At 45.9% G+C, this 17,905-nt stretch overlaps 1 protein-coding gene across 1 annotated transcript in view; it reads left to right on the top strand.

Annotated features, from left to right (window-relative positions):
• The first annotated feature begins 5,083 nt into the window (after positions 1–5,083).
• KCNQ3 (potassium voltage-gated channel subfamily Q member 3) overlaps positions 5,084–17,905 on the top strand; it is a 350,253-nt gene continuing 337,431 nt past the window's right edge. Inside the window, exon 1 of the mRNA XM_003256215.2 lies at positions 5,084–6,034. Coding sequence (XP_003256263.1) covers positions 5,649–6,034 — 386 coding nt within the window. The 5' untranslated portion in view covers positions 5,084–5,648. The remainder of the gene's footprint in view (positions 6,035–17,905) is intronic.

The following is a 17,905-nucleotide window of genomic DNA, read 5'->3' as shown; positions in this document are numbered from 1 at the left end:
CCTAAGTATAATTTTCATCATGGTTGATATGAAAAGCAATGGCCATAATGCCTATTTCATAACTTTGTTGTGAGGATTAAATGAGATAATCTATGTATAGCACTCGGCCCAGTGCCAAGTGTAGAGTGAGCACACGATAAATGTTATTATGATAATAAGCATCTATCATGAGCCAGGTCATTGACAGCAACGACCGTAGAAAGATGAGTAAATTGTTTTGCATTTTATTAGCTCATCTTTGCAACTCAATATAGAATTAACTTTTTTCTTCTGTTTCTCATTGATGGAGAGCAACACATAAAACAGGCAATCGGTGAATGCTCACTGGAAGGATGAATGAATGAATTCGTTAAGTAGATAAATTGGATATTTTACCCAACATAATTATTTAAAAGAAAAAGACAAAAGTGACATTAAGAAACATGCAAAATTAATTTAAAGGTTAATGTAAAAATTGCAAATGTGAGGCAGGAAAAGAAACACTTTTCCAACTGAGAACAATCTAAGTTAAGCCCCTTAATCATTGCCATCTGGAGAGAAGGTGCGTGCCATTTGGCTTGGAGCTTATTCATTCCCCATCATGCCTGACTTGAGTGCCTTCCACGATGCTATGTCAGATGCCTTCCAGTAATGTAGTCAATGCGCACAGTACATCACGGGCTGCAAAACCCTACCTCAACGTGGATCCTGGGAGGAATGATACTCAGACCAAGTCTGAGGCAGGGAGGATAAGAAACATTGTCCCATTGAACAGCTGAGGAAGCACGCTAGAAATAAGTCTGGCAACTTGTTTGAGGTCACTAAGTGCAAAGCCACAGAGCCAGGATGATCTAAATGCTGAAATCTATTCTGCCCTCCTCTGCTGAGTGACATGTACAAGGGTGTTCCTTAGCTTCTTCTCGTTCCTTCCCAGGAAAGCTTCTCACCTGTAAGGGAACAAGAGTTCCTCTGTCCTAGTGTACAGTGACATGAAGTCTAGGAAAGGGGAAGGCAAAAAGAAGACCTGGAGGAAGAGAAGAGGGCAGCAAATTTGAGGATTTGCTGAGATTGGGTTTTCAAGAATAAAAAATGCATATAGGGTAGTGATGGGATCCATTGTTCCCAAACATATTTCCTTTTGGCCCGGGTTGTTCCTAGATCCAGAATTAGAGCTGGTCCTGTCTCCTCCAAACAAGCAAAGAGTGCTCTTTTTGGCTACAAAGGCCTGTCTCACTGGCTCCTCTGAGAGGTAGATTTATACCCAGGTCCAGAGTAAGCATTTAGGGGACAAATTATTTCATCAGAAGTAGTTTCATGTGGAATTCTTTGACGGTGAATGAGGCATTACTAAGTGCACGGATGGTGTTGTTGGCAGAATCACTGAGGACTGGAGAGTCAATTCTGTACCCAGGATATGTGTCTATTCCAGTAATGGCACATATCCACCCCCGCCCATGTTTGGAAGGTCCAGTGTAACAACTTGCCACCAGGTGGCTGACTGGTCCCCTAGGGAAGGTGCCCCACTGGGGGCTGAGCATCTCCATTGCTTGCAGGTCAGGCATGCTTCAGTCCTGTTGGCAGTAGTCACGATCAGAATATTCACAGAGGTATTTCTGGGTAACAAGATGATCACTGTTGCCTTCTGGCTGGTTTACATTTCATAATATCCTAACAACTACTTTGCATTTCTTGTGTAACAAATAATAAAAGTAAATTTAAAATTGGCCTAAAGCAATTATTTAATGTGTTTAGGGAACAGAGTGAGAGGGGCAGGCAGGACCACCATTTGCATATGCCTGTGAACCTGAGACTCTGTCCTACTCATTCAATGACAGTCATAATAACCATCACTGGAATATCACCTCATGATGAGATGCTTACAACCCTGGATTTACAGAGGCAGAAATGTAGGCTCAGAGAAAGCCCTTCTGTCTCTCTCTTTACTCATTCCCAGGAAGTGCCTTACCTGCAAGGGAGAGAGGGTTTACCTGGACATCTCGCCTATACATTGAGTTGAAGACCAGCTAAAGAGAAAAGCAAAAATGAAAGCTAAGGCATGGAGGAGGGGAAGCAGGCGGGTGGGTTTTCAATGTTACACTTTGAGCTGGGGCTCAAAGCCAGTAGAGGAATGCCTCATTGTTGTCCTTGTTGATAGTGTGTCGCTAACTCTTTGTTTTGGTGCCATGTTCATCTGGAACCTGAGGCTTTCAGGGACTTTAGGCCTCTGAGAAGTTTCCTTCCAGTGGGATATAGGATGTTTGATTTTCTTTAGCTGAAACCTGTGCTGTGGAGTGCTGTGATTACACAGTTCCTCCAATGACACTCAGTGCACACCCTGCTTTTCATGACATTTCCAAAGCCCCTATTAGAAACCTAAACACTGCTCGCCATTGGATTATAAAACCATCGAAGCAACTCCATTTCCTAGACTCAACTACCTGGCAGTTTCCCTATCATTGAGTTTAGTTGGCTCAGTTATGAATTTGTTATTGACTTAACCTCATCTTTTGTGGGAGGCATGAAAATAGCCCCTGCACCTTATCTTAAATTGTAATACTTGACAGTCTGAAGCTCCCATCAAAATAGGAGTCTCTTCATGTACCTGAGGATCCAAACTGTCATTCTGGGAATCTGAACTTTTGATTAATTGCACAATAATAAATTCTCACATCTTCTTTCCACATTCCTTGACTCGTCTTCTTTTTATATTTATCTAGTGAGCCTTTTTATTTTAAATACTGTCAAAATGTTTTTATCATGCTTCTTAAGTCGCAAGGAGCATAAAGGAGCAGCAAGACTTCCTAAGTATGAAGACTTTCACAATGGTAAAACGAAACCAAACAAAAATCTCACCCACAAACATATATGGAATGCTTGTGTGCCAGGCATCGTGCTGAGAGCTTTACACTCTTCATTCACTTATTCATCATGTATTCATGCTGTCAACACAGATTGAGAGCCTGTGATATGACAGACACACTTCCAGGATTCAAAACTAGGATGCTTAGTCCCTGCTCTTGTTTAGTAAGATAACAGTAAACAAGTAAACAGAATGTAAATGCGATCATTTTTGGCAGTGATAAATGTAATGAATGAACAAAACAGGAAGAGACTGAAGGAGAACAGCAACTTTGGAAAAGGTGCTCAGAGATAAAGGGGAAGATTGTTTCCTGGTTAGTTGGGATGGGAGTAGGACAGGAAGAATACACGTGAGTTTGGTGTGTTGGGCATGGCAGGGTTAACAGGTGGGCAGGAGGAGGCTTTGCAGTGCCCAGCTCCCATTTGGAGATGTTCTAATCCAAGCAATTCCCTTTCCTTGGGCTTTTTCTTCTTTCCAGAGCCTGCTGGACTGGTTACTTACTCCAACTCACTGCTGAGCATTAATCTATTCATAGACGTACAGGGGTCCTACTGTGCACTGTCACGTTTCCATGTGCTATTTCCTATAATCCTCACAAAACCCATCAACCAGTGAGCAGCCTTTTCCCCTGGGGTTCTTGTCATGACTCTTCCCGTTTAATATTAAGTTCCCATACCAGAGTCTGTTTCTGGACAAACAATTCTGTTGCACTGAGAATCTATTTTTGTACCGATCCCACGCTGTTTTAATGATTTCAGTCTTACAGTTTAACTTCCTCTGGAAACTCCTCCCTTCTTGATTTGGAGACCTCTTTTGAGGTTCTCCCCTTTGACAGTCATTCTGTAGGGTGGTGGTTCTCTGACCCTTCCCCTGCCCCAGCCCATACATTCCTACTCCATTCCCTTCCTTCTTCCCTTCTCTGTCTCCTATGCTCTCCTTGACCAATTTCTCCAGGCAAATCCAGAGCTGGTGTTCTTGCAGGTCTGATTCCTCTTTTCTTATACACTAGGGATAGATCCTTGGCCTTGTTCACAGGGTCTCCCTTCACCCCGTGTCTCTCACCCCAGCTGACAGACATGAGGTGAGACAGTGGGAAGGAAAGGAGGCCACAGGTGCCACGGGGCAGCAGGAATGAAGGCTTCTCCGATGGCGGTGGTCATGGAAGAAGTGCGGGATGCTCCTGTCCTTTGTCAGTGTCTTACAAGATCTAGCCTTTGCCTGTGGCCTCACTTTCCTCTACTCTCATTAAGCTCAAGCCACCCTTCCCCTCCACACCTGCTGTTCTGCTGTTTGGAGGGCTCTCTGGACATTTACATAGTTGCTCCCAGCTTGTCATTAGGGTCTCACCTCGAAGCATCACCTCCACAATAAGGCCTTCCACGACCAGCCAGTTTAGAGAGACTCCCCCAGTCACTATAGCGCAGCACTCTACTTTGTTACCACATACTATTTACCAATATTGGAAATTCTGCTGTTAAAATTTGTTTTTTCATTGTCTTCCACCGGCTAGGACGGAGGTCTTAGGAGTGCAGAGACCTCATATCTTCAGGACAGAGATCACTACCCTTCGCCAGGGAAGCTCATGAGGGGTTACAGACTGGTTGATTGAATTGAAATTTGGACCAGAGAGGGAATGACTTGGGTGCAAGTCGGGAGCAAAGCAGGAATCAAAGATTCTGACTGCATTTCTTCAGTCCTTTGCCCACCCAGACAGGTGAAGGTGCTATTCAAAGACTGGGGGAGGAGAGGGCCGCGGCATCCACCATGAACCACGAACTAGAGGGAAGAGGGAAGAAGGAGTCACGAGCTTCCTACCACAGAGCGGGTGCGTTCGCGGTGCGCCCGGCCTTGACCAACCCAACAACTTGGATTTTACCTCTGAAGCCGAGGAGCAGGGGTCGGGGGTGAGGGAAATTCATAAAGCTGCAATCACGGAGCCAATGTTTGGTGGGCGACAACCCCCCAGTCTCTCCTCCCCTCCTCTTCTTCCCCCAACTGCCCCCCGTCACGCCCCATCCAGGGGAAGCCTCAACGCCCACAGGAGCTCCAGGAGCCGGGCTCTGCAGCCGCCTAACGCAGTGCCTGGTTGCAACGGGGGCGGCGGTAGCCCAGGCGATCCGGGATCCCCAGACAATCAGCGGTGGGGGTCGGCGGGAAGAGGCGGGGAGCCGCCGCCCAGGCCTCCCGCCGCGACGGGGCGGGACAATGGGGCCCCACCCCGGTGAAGGAGGGAGGGAGGGACGCGGCGTGCGCTCGGCCCGCGGCGCGCTCGCTGCTGCTGCTGCTGCCAGGCTGAGGCTGGAGCGGGCGGGGAGGGGCGCGGGTGGGAGCGCAGAGGAGGGAGGAGGCGGCGGCGGCGGCGCGTGTGGCTGGCGGGCGGGAGGGCGGCTGGCGCCGGGCTTGTAAATAAACTGCGATGCTCTCTCGGGCTCGCCGGCCTGGGTGCCGCCGCCGCCGCCGCCGCCCCGGAGCGCCGGTTCCAGGCTCCCGCCGCCGCGCGCCCTAGCGCCTCCGCGCCAGCCTCGCGCGCCCTCCCAGCTTCTCCGCAGCCCCCGGCCCGCGACCCTCGGGGTCCTGCGGCTGACCCGCGCGGGATGTGACCCCTTGACCCCTGCCCGGCCTCCCCTGCCCCCCAGGGGGCCCGCCTTTGCCTGCTTTTGGGGGGGGTGGGTGGGGAGGGGCGCGCGGATCATGGCATTGGAGTTCCCGAGCTTGCAGCCGCCGCCGCCGCCTCATTCACGCACCCCGAGCGCCCCTTCTTCCCAGAGCAGCAGCGGAGAAGGCGAAGCGGCCGGCGGGGGCGAGGCAGATGGGGCTCAAGGCGCGCAGGGCGGCGGGGGCGGCTGGCAGCGGCGGCGACGGGGGCGGCGGAGGCGGCGGGGCCGCTAACCCAGCCGGGGGGGACGCGGCGGCGGCCGGCGACGAGGAGCGGAAAGTGGGACTGGCGCCCGGCGACGTGGAGCAAGTCACCTTGGCGCTCGGGGCCGGAGCCGACAAAGACGGGACCCTGCTGCTGGAGGGCGGCGGCCGCGACGAGGGGCAGCGGAGGACCCCGCAGGGCATCGGGCTCCTGGCCAAGACCCCGCTGAGCCGCCCAGTCAAGAGGAACAACGCCAAGTACCGGCGCATCCAAACTTTGATCTACGACGCCCTGGAGAGACCGCGGGGCTGGGCGCTGCTTTACCACGCGCTGGTGTGAGTACCCGGCCGCTCGGGGCGCCCTCGGCGGCGGCGCGCGTGGGGGCTTGGGGTCGGGGCTGGAGCTGAGAAGTCTCTGGGGCTTTAAGACCCATGGATGCTTTCCCGCTGAACGGGAGACCAGCCCGTCCTCAGCGCGCCTTTCTGTGTGTGTGTGTGTGCGTGTGTGTGTGTGTGTGTGTGTGTGTGTGTGTGTGTGCTGCTCTCCGGGTGTTCCACACCGGGGGCTTAAAAAACGAAGCGTGGTTCCCCTGCTGATTTGGGCGGATGTGTGCGCGCGCGGGTGCGCATTTATGACATCTCGGGGTGTTGGTTTGGAAGCTTAAAGGAATTATGTGGGTTTTTCCAATTAATGTGAGAGTTGAAGAGGATAAAGCGGGTCCTCCCATGAGCGCTGTGTTTCTGTTTCGGGTGGATCCCTTGTGTTGGGATCACCACTGAGTTTAGTTGGGGATGGAAGGGGTGCGCACCACCCATAGTGGGGAATGTGTGTGTGTGTGTGTGTGTGTCTGTCTGTCTGTTGCTTGCTTGTGCCACCCTTCTGATCGCTGGGTACTGGTACAGAGAAGAACCTGGTGCTGCTCTGACTGGGAGCTGGGACTGGCCAAAATGCAAGTCCTAGGATTCCTTTTAGGGAAGTGAATGGGAATGTGTGTGTCTAAGCCTACACTGAGGGGCTGGGGCTTCACAGAGCCAGGAGGTGAGGGGGCCGGGGACTCCTTCGGCTGAAACATCTCCTTGATTTAGGATCCGATATTCCCTCAGCCTCAGTCGCTGCCGCTTCTCCTGCTTTGGCTGGGCTAGGGCACCCGGAATGTAAGGGGCTTGGCCTGGAGGTTTGCGCCCAGGCACTGTTCTCCTAGAAAGAATCTCCTTGCTAGTGCGGATGTAAATGCATGGCCAGAAGGAAGAAGGAACTCCCTCTGCACCTGCCACTGGGGATGGAAAATCCACCCGTATTTGGGAGGGGGAGAGAGGATGGTGGGGGTGCTCCTCATTCAAGATTGGAAATCTGTGCTGTCAGCACCCATCTCGGAGCTGGCAGGGCACGTCCAGCCATCAAGCTCTGCCTCCTGGCTCCGGTTTAGTCATCCTGATGGCTGCTTCTAGGAAGCTGTACTGTACCAGGGTTTTGGCAGGGAATTGCCTATGACCTTGGCAACACCCCCCTCCCCCCTCCATCCCCCAAGCGTTTAGCAGTGGATTTTCCTCTCTATTCTCCTCCAATTCGCCCATGACTGATGTGGTCGGAAGGGCTCAGGAGCTTTGGAGTTAGTTACACTACCTGCCAGTTTTCCTTGGTTGGAAACGTTTTTCCAGGTTCGGCCACCAGGTGGGGGCGTCCACACAGGACCTCAGACTTAGCAACAGGTTTCTTCAAGGAGGTTACCAAGCCGGGAGAGGGTGCCTTCCCGGAAACTAAGGAATCAGCAGGAAGGGTGGGGTGGGAGTGGGGCATTTTCCCAGAAACGTGGATGTTGGTATCTGTATGAGTATGTGTGTGTGTGTGTGTGTGTGTGTGTGTGTGTGTGTCTATTTGCAGGTGTTGGTCGGAGTCTGGCTGGAGAGACGGCTTAACAATTGTTGTTCTTTCATTTGCTCTTTTTAGGTGGCAAAAAAAAGCACTAAAATACATTCATCTCTCTGTCTCTAGCAATATGTTTAGTTAAATTGAAGTGAATACTGAAATATGTGATAGTTAAAAAAGGCACAAGAAGTTCATTGAGTGCACACAGTCATACAAGGATTCACGTGTCCTTTCACATGTACATCGCATTCAGCACATACTGACTGAAAAACCTGGGGGTCCTATGGAAGCATGTGGGCTCCCTCTTTCTTCTCTTCCCACCTTTCCCAGCAAGCAAGCACCTCCAGCCCTGCCTTGCCCAGTCTGGGGAAGGGAATAGCTAAAGCCGTTACTGACTGAGCCTCAATTTTATTTTTTTCTAGAATTATTCCATCACCTGGAAGCAGATTTGATAATGCCAAAACCTGGGCCTGTTTCCCAAAAAGGATCCAGGAAAATTTAAGATTTTGTGAGAGGAAAGTCAGTTACCTAGCTAGGAACTATATATGCCAATGCATATATATGCAAATATGCAAATGTACTAATTTTATTTAATTCTCACACAGTACTATTAGATGGAAATTATTATCTCCATTATATAGAGACATGAAAACCTCAAGAGAGAAAATCGCTTGTCCGTGATCACACAGCTAAGGTTCCTGGAGCTCACATTTGAATGCAGTGGGTTCACTCTGTTTCTGAGCCAAGATTCCAGTTGTGATCCTCTGCCAACAATTGTGGGACCCTGGGTATTTTGCTGAGCGTCACTGGGTGCCCCTTTACCCATTGTTAATGCAGGGCTGTGAGTAATTCCTCGGCCTCCCCTTGCTAGCTTTCAGTTGGCAAATTGCTAGAAATGAGAGTGTAGAATCAAGTTGGGGGCTGGTCAGAACTCAGGAAGCCACGGTGTTAGGAAAATTGAGGATGAACTGGGGTGGTGGTGGGATTGCGGATTCTGATAAATTGGGAGCTACACAGGAAAACCTGTGTTGAATTCCCATTGAAGTCCTAATATTGAAGCATACTTACTTAGTACATGCACAGTACATCCTCCCTGCAGCTTAGGAGACAGTCCAGTCAAGTGAACGTAATTGAACCTTTCCTTGATGATTCAGGATTTTGCATTGAAATTTATGTTTTCAAGCATCCATTATTTTGTTCTGGGCTATGGCTAATGGCACAACGGGCCCAGGAAATTGGGCTTACCGTGGGCCTACAATCTAGTGGATGCTTTTTTTTTTTAAATTAAAATGAACCAGGTCCATGAGATGAGATTTTTTTTTTCTCTTTCCTAAAGGTAGAATACAGGAAATAATGGAAATCAATCAAACCCCTACCTTGCTTCTTTTGCCTCAAATGCTGTATTAGTCTGTTTTCACAGTGCTATAAAGAAATACCTGAGACTGGGTAATATATAAAGGAAAGAAGTTTAATTGATTCACAGTTCTGCGTGGCTGGCAGAGGTGGGAGGGGGTGGTCTCCGGAAACTTACAATCATGGAGGAAGGCAAAGGGGAAGAGGAAGCCAGGCACATCTTACATGGTGGCAGGAGAAAGAGAACAAAGAGGAAGAGCCACACACTTTTCAAACAACCAGATCTCCTGAAACTTCTATCAGGAGAAGAGCAAGGGGAAAATATGCCCACATGATTCAGTCACCTCCCACCAGGCCACTCCCACAACATGTGGGTATTACAATTTGAGATGAGAGTTGGGTGGGGACACAGAGCGAAAACATATCATTCTGCCCCTGCTTCCTCCCAAATCTCATGTCCTTTTCATATTTCAAAACCAATCATGCCTTCCCAACAGTGCCCCAAGGTCTTAACTCATTCCAGCATTAACTCAAAAGTCCAAGTCCAAAGTCTCATCTGAGACAAGCAATTTGCTTCCGCCAATGAACCTGTAAAATAAAAAAAAAAACAAGTTAGTTACTTCAAGATACAATGGGAGTATAGGCATTGGGTAAATGTTCCCATTGCAAATGGGAGAAATTGGTCAAAACAAATGGGCCACAGGCCCCATGCAAGTCTGTAACCCAGCAGGGCATTCATTAAAAAAGCTCCAAAATAGTGTCCTTTGATTCCATGTCTCACATCCAGGCCACCCTAATGCAAGGCTTGGGCTTCCATGGCCTTGGGCAGCTCCACCCTTGTGGCTCTACAGGGTTCAATGCCTGTGGCTGTTTCCATGGGCTGGCATTGAGTACCTGTGGCTTTTCCAGGCACACAGTGCAAGCTGTCTGTGGATCTACCATTCTGGGGTCTGGAGGACGGTGGCCCTCTTCTCACAGCCCCACTAGGCAATGTCCCCTTGGGGATTCTGTGTGGGGGTTCCAACCTCACATTTCCTCTTGCACTGCCCTCACAGAGGTTCTCTATGAAAGCTCCACTCCTGCAGCAGACTCCTGCCTGGACATCCAGGTGTTTCCATACCTCCTCTGAAATCTAGGTGGAGGTTCCCAAAGCTTAACTCTTGTCTTCTGTGCACCTACAGGCCCAACACCACACAGAAGCCACCAAGGCTCAGTGCTTGCACACTCTGAAGCAATGGGCTGAACTGTACCTTGTTCCCTTTTAGCCGTGGCTGGAACTGGAGCAGCTGGGACGCAAGGCACCAAGTCCAGCAGCTTCACAGAGCAGTGGGGCCCTGGGCCTGGCCCAGGAAACCATTTTTCCCCCCTAGGCCTCTGGGCCTGTGATGGGAGGGGCTGCCACAAAATTCTCTGACATGCCCTGGAGACATTTTCCCTGTTGTCTTGGCTATTACCATTCAACTCCTCATTACTTATGCATATTTCTGCAGCTGGCTTGAATTCCTCCGCAGAAAATGGGTTTTTCTTTTCTAACACATGGTCAGGCTACAAGTTTTCTAAATCCTATGCTCCGCTTTCCTTATAAATATCAGTTCCAATTTCAAACCATCCCTTTGTGAATGCACATAACTGAATGTTTTCAGAATAAGCCAGGTTAACTCTTGAATGCTTTGCTGCTTAGAAATTTCTTCCACCAGATACCCTAAATCATCCTCTGAAGTTCAAAGTTTCACAGATCTCTAGGGCAGGAGCAAAATGCTACCAGTCTCTGATGAAGCATACCATGAGTGTCCTTTACCCCAGTTCCCAATAAGTTCCTCATCTCCATCTGAGACCACCTCAGCCTGGACTTCATTGTCCATATCACTGTCAGCATTTTGGTCAAAACCATTCAGTAAGTCACTGGGAAGTTCCAGACCTTTCCACAATTTCTGATCTTCTTCTGAGCCCTCCAGACTGTTCCAACCTCTGCCCATTACCCAATTCCAAAGTCTCTTCCATATTTTCAAGTGTCTTTATAGGAGTGCCCCAAACTCCAGGTATCAATTTCCTGTATTAGTCCATTTTCACACTGCTATAAAGAAATACCTGAGACTGGGTAATCTATAAAGGAAAGAGGTTTAATTGACTCACAGTTCTGCATGGCTGGGGAAGTCTCAGGAAACCTACAATCGTGGCAGAAGGGGAAGCAAGAATGTCTTACGTGGTGCCAGGAGAGAGAGCAAGAGTGAAGGGGAAGAGTCACACACTTATCAAACAACTGGATCTTGTGAGAATTCTATCACGAGAAGAGCAAGGGGGAAATCCACCCCTATGATTCAGTCACCTACCACCAGACCACTCTGGAAACATGTGGGGATTACAATTTGAGATGAGTTCTGGATGGGGACACAGAGACAAACCATATCAAATGCTCATCCCCTACTTTCACTTGGTGACTCCCCTTCACCTTGGCCCAGCTTCCCCAGGCATAGAATTTTGTACCTTGCATTTGATTGATCTCTGCTTGTCTGCCTTGTTGAGCTGAGAGCTACTTGAGAGTGGGAGCTGCTTATTCTCCTGTAACCTTACCACTCCCCAGCAGGCTGCAGAGTGCATGGTAGGTACTAAGTAAGCATTTGCTGAATGGATGCATGCGAGAATTCTCTAAGGGTTCTGGTTAATCAAGACTTTGCTGCAATAGCTTTACTACTGTCACAGTAACAGTAAGTAGTCAAAGCCAGCATTACAGGACTTTAATTATAAGAATAGTTCTTAGAAGTCCAAAAGTGGACTATGGGGAGAGAAAACAAGATTGGAGACCATGCTTTAACTTGAGTGAGGGTGATCACTTCTCTGGTTTTATTAACCTTATGGCTGAAAGAGATTCTGATTTTATGAAAAACATGCTAGACTTGGAGTTCACATCTGGACTGCTTTATGTCTCTGTGAATTTACAGGAATCAAGTTGGGGATGACCTATAAATTGAGGATGATTACACTACCCTATCACAGGGTGGTTTTTAGGCTCAAAGAATAGTGTATATGAATGCAATTAGCCCAACACTAGGCATTCAGTATACATTAGTTATTTCTGAATAGGGATCTCCTCAAAAGTCATACATACCTGATACTGTAACTGTCCTGAGGCTGTCCAGGGATTCCCCTTTCCTTGCCTGTTAGTGAAAAGATGCTGGCTTCATCTTGGCATTCATCTCATTTGGCACTGGATAGGCATCCTGCTGCCCTGACCATCTTGCCACAGCCAGCTGTGATCAATCACTCTCCTGTTGACAAAGCAAGGGAAAATGGTCACAAGAAATACCCACTGATTGCATTCTGAGGTATGCTTGCTCCAGGGACATCTGGCAGGCAAGACTGGGTAGTGAGACACATGGAGCCAGCAGCTGCTCTGGAACATAAAGGGCCTGCCTAGTGGACTTAGTATGTTGACAAGAAGATCTATGGTCTTCATAATGGAGGAGACACTGAATGCCCACTTAATGCTGTCAGTAATGCAGAGTCTTCCCAATTTGGAGGTAAGAGAAATTTGGGCCTCCAAACTTGCTTGCTTCTTATAGCAGGTATGGTCTTGGGCAAGTTGCTGTATCTTTGGGCTTCAGTTTCTTCATCTGACAAGTGTTGTCAGTAAGTTATAGGCTCTTGTGAAGCTAAGAGCACTTTACATGGAAGAAACATTCAGTATTATTTGTGTTGTTAACATTAATCAGTTAATAGATATTTTTAATGCCTTCTCTGTACCAGGAACTCTTCTAGATATTAGGGATACAGAAATAAACAAACAAAACAAAAGGAAACAAAACAATCTCTACCTAATGGAACATATACTCTAATGACAACCTTGTTAATCTTAGCAGAAATCTCAGAATTTGGTCATCTGGTCAACCTCCCAGCCAGAGTAGAATGAATCCCTCCAGCAATATCTTAGCCATGCCTATAAACTGCAATTCATTACTGAAGTAACATCAGTTTTTCTCTAGACAATGCTGATTTCAACTATCTTGGCACTTCCATTTCCCTGACTCTATTTAGCTCATTCTCCTTTTCAGCTCCCATGTATTTTATTCTTTCTCATCTACCACCTGATGTTGGTTTTCTTAACCATTCTCAATCAATCCTCACCTTTTATCATCCCACTAATCTCTCTTTGCCTTTCCTTCCTCAGTATTGCCAATTTCCTTCTCATTTTGAGAAGCAAGGATTTTGATAAGTTGTCATTCTTTATTCAGCAGTAAGAGCATGATCTTTGGAGTCAAACATTGGTTGAATTTAACTCTACTGTTTCTTCTGTGTAACCTGGAATAATTTGCTCAACCTTCCTGAATTTCCATTTCTTTATTTCTAATATTAAGATAATAATGCCTACATCCCAAGGCTGTTGTAAAATTTTTTAAATTGATGGATAATATTTGTACGTATTTATGAGGTACATGTGCTATTTCATTGCATGCGTAGACTGTGTAACAATCAAGTCAAGGTGTTTGGGCATCTGTCACCTGGAGTATTTATCATTTCTATATGTTGGGAACATTTCGAGTCCTCTCTCTTAGCTGTTTTGAATTATACAATACATCGTTGTTAACTATAGTCACCCTTCTCTGATATTAAACATTAGAACTTACTCCCTCTGACTGAATGTTTGTACCCATTAACTAACCTCTCTTTATACCCCTACTCCTGCACACTCATCCTTCCCAGCCTCTGGCATCTATCATTTTTTTCTGGACTCCATGAGATCAACATTTTTAGCTCCCACATATGGGTAAGAACACATGATATTTGTCTTTATGTGTGTGGGTTATTTCATTTAACATAATGACTTCCAGTTCCATCCAAGTTGCTGCAAATGACATGATTTCATTTTCTCATGGCTGACTAGTATTCCATTGTGTACATATACCATATTTTCTTTATCTGTACATCCATTGGTAGATCCTTTGGTTGATTCCTTGCTTTGTTATTGGGAATACTGCTACAATATACATGAGAATGCAGGTATTTCTTCAATACATTGATTTCTTTTCCTCTGGATAAATACCCAGTAGTGGGATTGCTGGATGGTATGATATTTCTGTTTTTAGTTTTTTGAGAAATCTCCATATTGCTTTCTGTAGTGGCTGTACTAATTTACATTCCCACCAACAGTATGTAAGAATTCCGTTTCTCGGAATCCCCATCAGCATCTGTTATTTTTTGCCTTTTTAATAATGACCATTCTAACTGGGGTAAGATGATATCTCATTGTGGTTTTGATTTCCATTTTCCTGATAATTAGTGATATTGAACATCTTTTTATGTATCTTTTGACCATATATATGTATTATTTTAAGAAATATCTATTCATATCCTTTGCCCACTTTGTAATGGGATTATTTGTTTTTTAACTGCTGAGTTTCCTGTATAGTCTAGATATTAGTCTCTTGTCGATGAATAGTTTTCAATTTTTTCTCCCATTTAAGGGGTTGTCTCTTCACTCTGTTGATTGTTTCATTTGCTACATAGAAGCTTTGTGGTTTAAAATAGTCCCATTTGCCTATTTTTTGTTTTGTTGCCTGTGCTTTTGAGGTCACGGGCATAAAATATTTGCCTAGACCAGGTTCCTAAGGTGTTTCTTCTATTCTCTTCAAGGATTTTTATAGTTTCAGATCTTACTTTTAAGTCTTTAATCCATCTTGAGTTGATTTTTGTAGATGGCAAGGCATAGAGGTCGTTTCATTATTCTGCATTGTTGTGAAATTTAATTGAAATGATGGATATAAAACACCTAGACATGTCACTATCAGCATTTAGTAAATGCTTTCTCTCTTTTGCTTCTCTTCTTGATCATATCTAATCTGCTGCCTTCTTGCAACCCTCATGAAATCCATGCACACTCCCCTTGGCAGTCATCTCAGGCCATCCATATTGACTTGGAGGGTAAGCAGTGGCTCTCTTTTACAAATGAATAAGAGAAGTTAGGAGATCTGCCCAGGCTCTTAAAGCTACTGAAGTGGCACAGCTGGGGTCACACCTGAATCCTCACTCATGTCTGGTGCTTCTTTCCCCATGTCGTGGTGTACTCAGTAGAAGAGTAACAAAGGGAAACCAGAATTCTTCCCTCCTGGGTCAGGAACTTGATAGCTAGCTGCATTTCTGACAAATTCCCTGGGGAAACCAACGCTGTTACTCTGCTGACCACATTTTGAGTAGCCGGGCCTCTCAAACCTTGGCATGCATGTGAATCACCCAGACAAAAAGGTACCATAAGAGAGAAATCTGGCAGACTCCCACTGAATAAAAGTTATCAAACTTGTGTATAAATGAGACATACTAACCCATCCTTCTGACGTAACTTAGTGGAAATGTACAACATACCTGCAATGGTGCCTAAAATGATCTAAACCTAATCATAAAGAAATAATAGACAAATTCAAATTGTGGGGCATCCTGCTGGATATCTGTAATGGTCTCTTCCAAAGGCTTCATGTCATGGACAAACAAACAAATAAACAAAAGAAGATGAGGGGAACTGTTTCAGTTAATGGAGGCTAAAGAGACATAACAGCCAAATTCAGTGCTTGATTCTTGATTGGTTCCAGTTGAAAAAAATAAATAACAGGGGACATTATATAAGGATAACTAAGAAAAGTTGAACATGGCCTCCATAGTAGATAACATTATTGTATCAAAATTTAATTTATTGAGTCTGATCATTTCATTGTGGTTATGTAAGTGGATGTTCTATATTTTGAAGAGATGCATGCTGCAATAGTTAGTGGAGACAAGTCATGATGTTTGCAACTTACTTTCAAGTGGTTCAGCACACATACAGACAATATGAGTGCATGTGTGTATGCACACACACAATACACACACCCAGAATGAGAAAGAGAAAAAGAAAATGTGGCAAACATATTAACAATTGGTGAATCCAGGTAAAGAGAATATATATGTATGTTATATTATTCCTTTAACTTAAAAAAATCTTTTAGAAATAAAAAAGTTACAAATAGTTTAAAAAGAAGAAGACTCAACGCACACAAACACACGAAGCATACACATGAGTCCAGATCACAGGCATTGCCCTCAGGTGATTCCAACATGAAGCCAGGCTGAGAACTGTTGGCTGAGCTGAATGGGTTTTCTTGGATTCATGGATTCTGTGTATAGACCCTGTTGCCAAACCTTGTGCCAGGCTGTTGAGGGAGATGAGCCATAGTTCTTTCTGTATGGAGAGAGAGACTGGAAATGACTAAATTTAAAGAGTCTAGCAAATGCAGTAATAGAATGCAAATTAGGAACCTCAGGAGAGCAGGAAAAGGAAACATCACTGACCTTCCTGTGTTGTACAAAGGAGACTTCTTCAAGGGAGGTTTAAGCAGCCAGGGATGAGATGAAGGTCCAAGTGATGCCTGGTATCCCTCTCCTGCTTGGAGAACAGAATGCAAATTTTCTTCAATTTAATGCTAAATTATTCTTGCATTATTTGGAAGCTCCCACTTTCAAGTTTGTATTCATTTCTTAAAATTTCATAAATGTTTAAAAGTTTCATAAATCAAGCGTGATCCTATGGTATTTTCCCACCAATCAGGGTCCCTGCTCTGTTTTTCTCTTTGGTCTAGGTCTGGAGGTCTTCACAGAATGCAAACAAGATTTGTTTCATCTTTTGACAAGTGGGACAGTGTCAAGGGAAGCAAGGAAAAGACCTTCAAATGTGGACTGAATAAAAACCCTTTTTAGATGCCGTGCCCTGTAATTCTGGTTTTGGGTAGCCCAAGACAGCTCTGGGTTTGTCAGAGTGCACAGGGTGAGCTTTCAGGAGAGCAGCATTAACTGTGTGATGTGGACACTTCACCTATCATACAGTCTGCAAAATGGGCATTGCAATACCTGCTGCATATAATTGGTGTAAGAGTCACAATGTGTGAGAGAGCGTGAGTGGCAGCATCTTGAGGTAGCATTTTCCTAAAGCTGTAGAAGGATCAGGTGGGCCCCACAATTAGGACCTTGTCTATATTGGGTTCAAGCATCTTCCCATGCACAGATTTGCCACATTTCTGTTTATGTTGCATCACCTGATCATCACTGCTTACTTTTATTGGGCATCTATTAACCGTATACTTCAGCACCTGTGTCTATAGGGATGTTAGCTTCCCCAAGGTGATCACCCTTTGGAAAGACGAAGAGAGTCATAGGTTCGGAGATAAGAAAATTGAAGTCAATGTGAAGTTTTGAGGCCCCCTCTGATTTTGCAGATGTCACAGGATGCACATCAAATCTCATCCACATTGTAGCCTTGTTGGATGGGACTTTTCATTCTGCCACAGAAGGGATAGAAGAGTTGTTTGAAGTGTTTTCTCTAGGGAACAAATTGGGTTACAGCTCAAGAGCAAGACTGCTTCCTGCATGTAGTGTATGACTAAGTAAGAGTGAGAACTTAAGCAGCTGGCTTATGGGATATCCCATACATGGGCTGTGGCTGGCTTGCCCCCAAGGTGGGCTTCTCTCTATACTGAATTCAGACCTCAGGGCTGGGAACCTCCTCTCCTCTCCATGCGTGCCTTTTTAAGAGTCATGTAAAATTATCTGCACTCTGCAAGAGTGTAACAGTTGGGTTGAGCCCTTTAAAACCAGCATATTAGTAATAACTAATGCTTTTACATCATTTCACAGTTTATAATATCACCTCTTGGGCAACACCGCCATCTGTTCAGTGTCAGGGTAACCTGCTTAAACAGCTACAGCAGGTGCCTGCTTGCAAATCACCAAACCTGGTTCTCCTAAGCTGGTGTCCTACCCAAAGGCAGGCAGGCAGAATATGCATAGAACTTCTTTGTCTTTGACCCCTTAGGTTCTTTGTAAACTCATTACAGCAGTTTAAGTTTATTTCTACCTTGATGGTGTCTTATTGGAGAGATGGAGTGAAATCTTATCCAACAAGACTTGAAAGTCCTGGGCTAGGAGAATATACTCATCTAGCCCAGGCCACGTGTCCTAATGGAAAATCA

The sequence above is a fragment of the Nomascus leucogenys genome, chromosome 16 (genome assembly GCF_006542625.1).
Source record: "Nomascus leucogenys isolate Asia chromosome 16, Asia_NLE_v1, whole genome shotgun sequence".
NCBI lineage: Eukaryota > Metazoa > Chordata > Mammalia > Primates > Hylobatidae > Nomascus > Nomascus leucogenys.
This window is presented reverse-complemented; position numbering and strand designations above follow the sequence as displayed.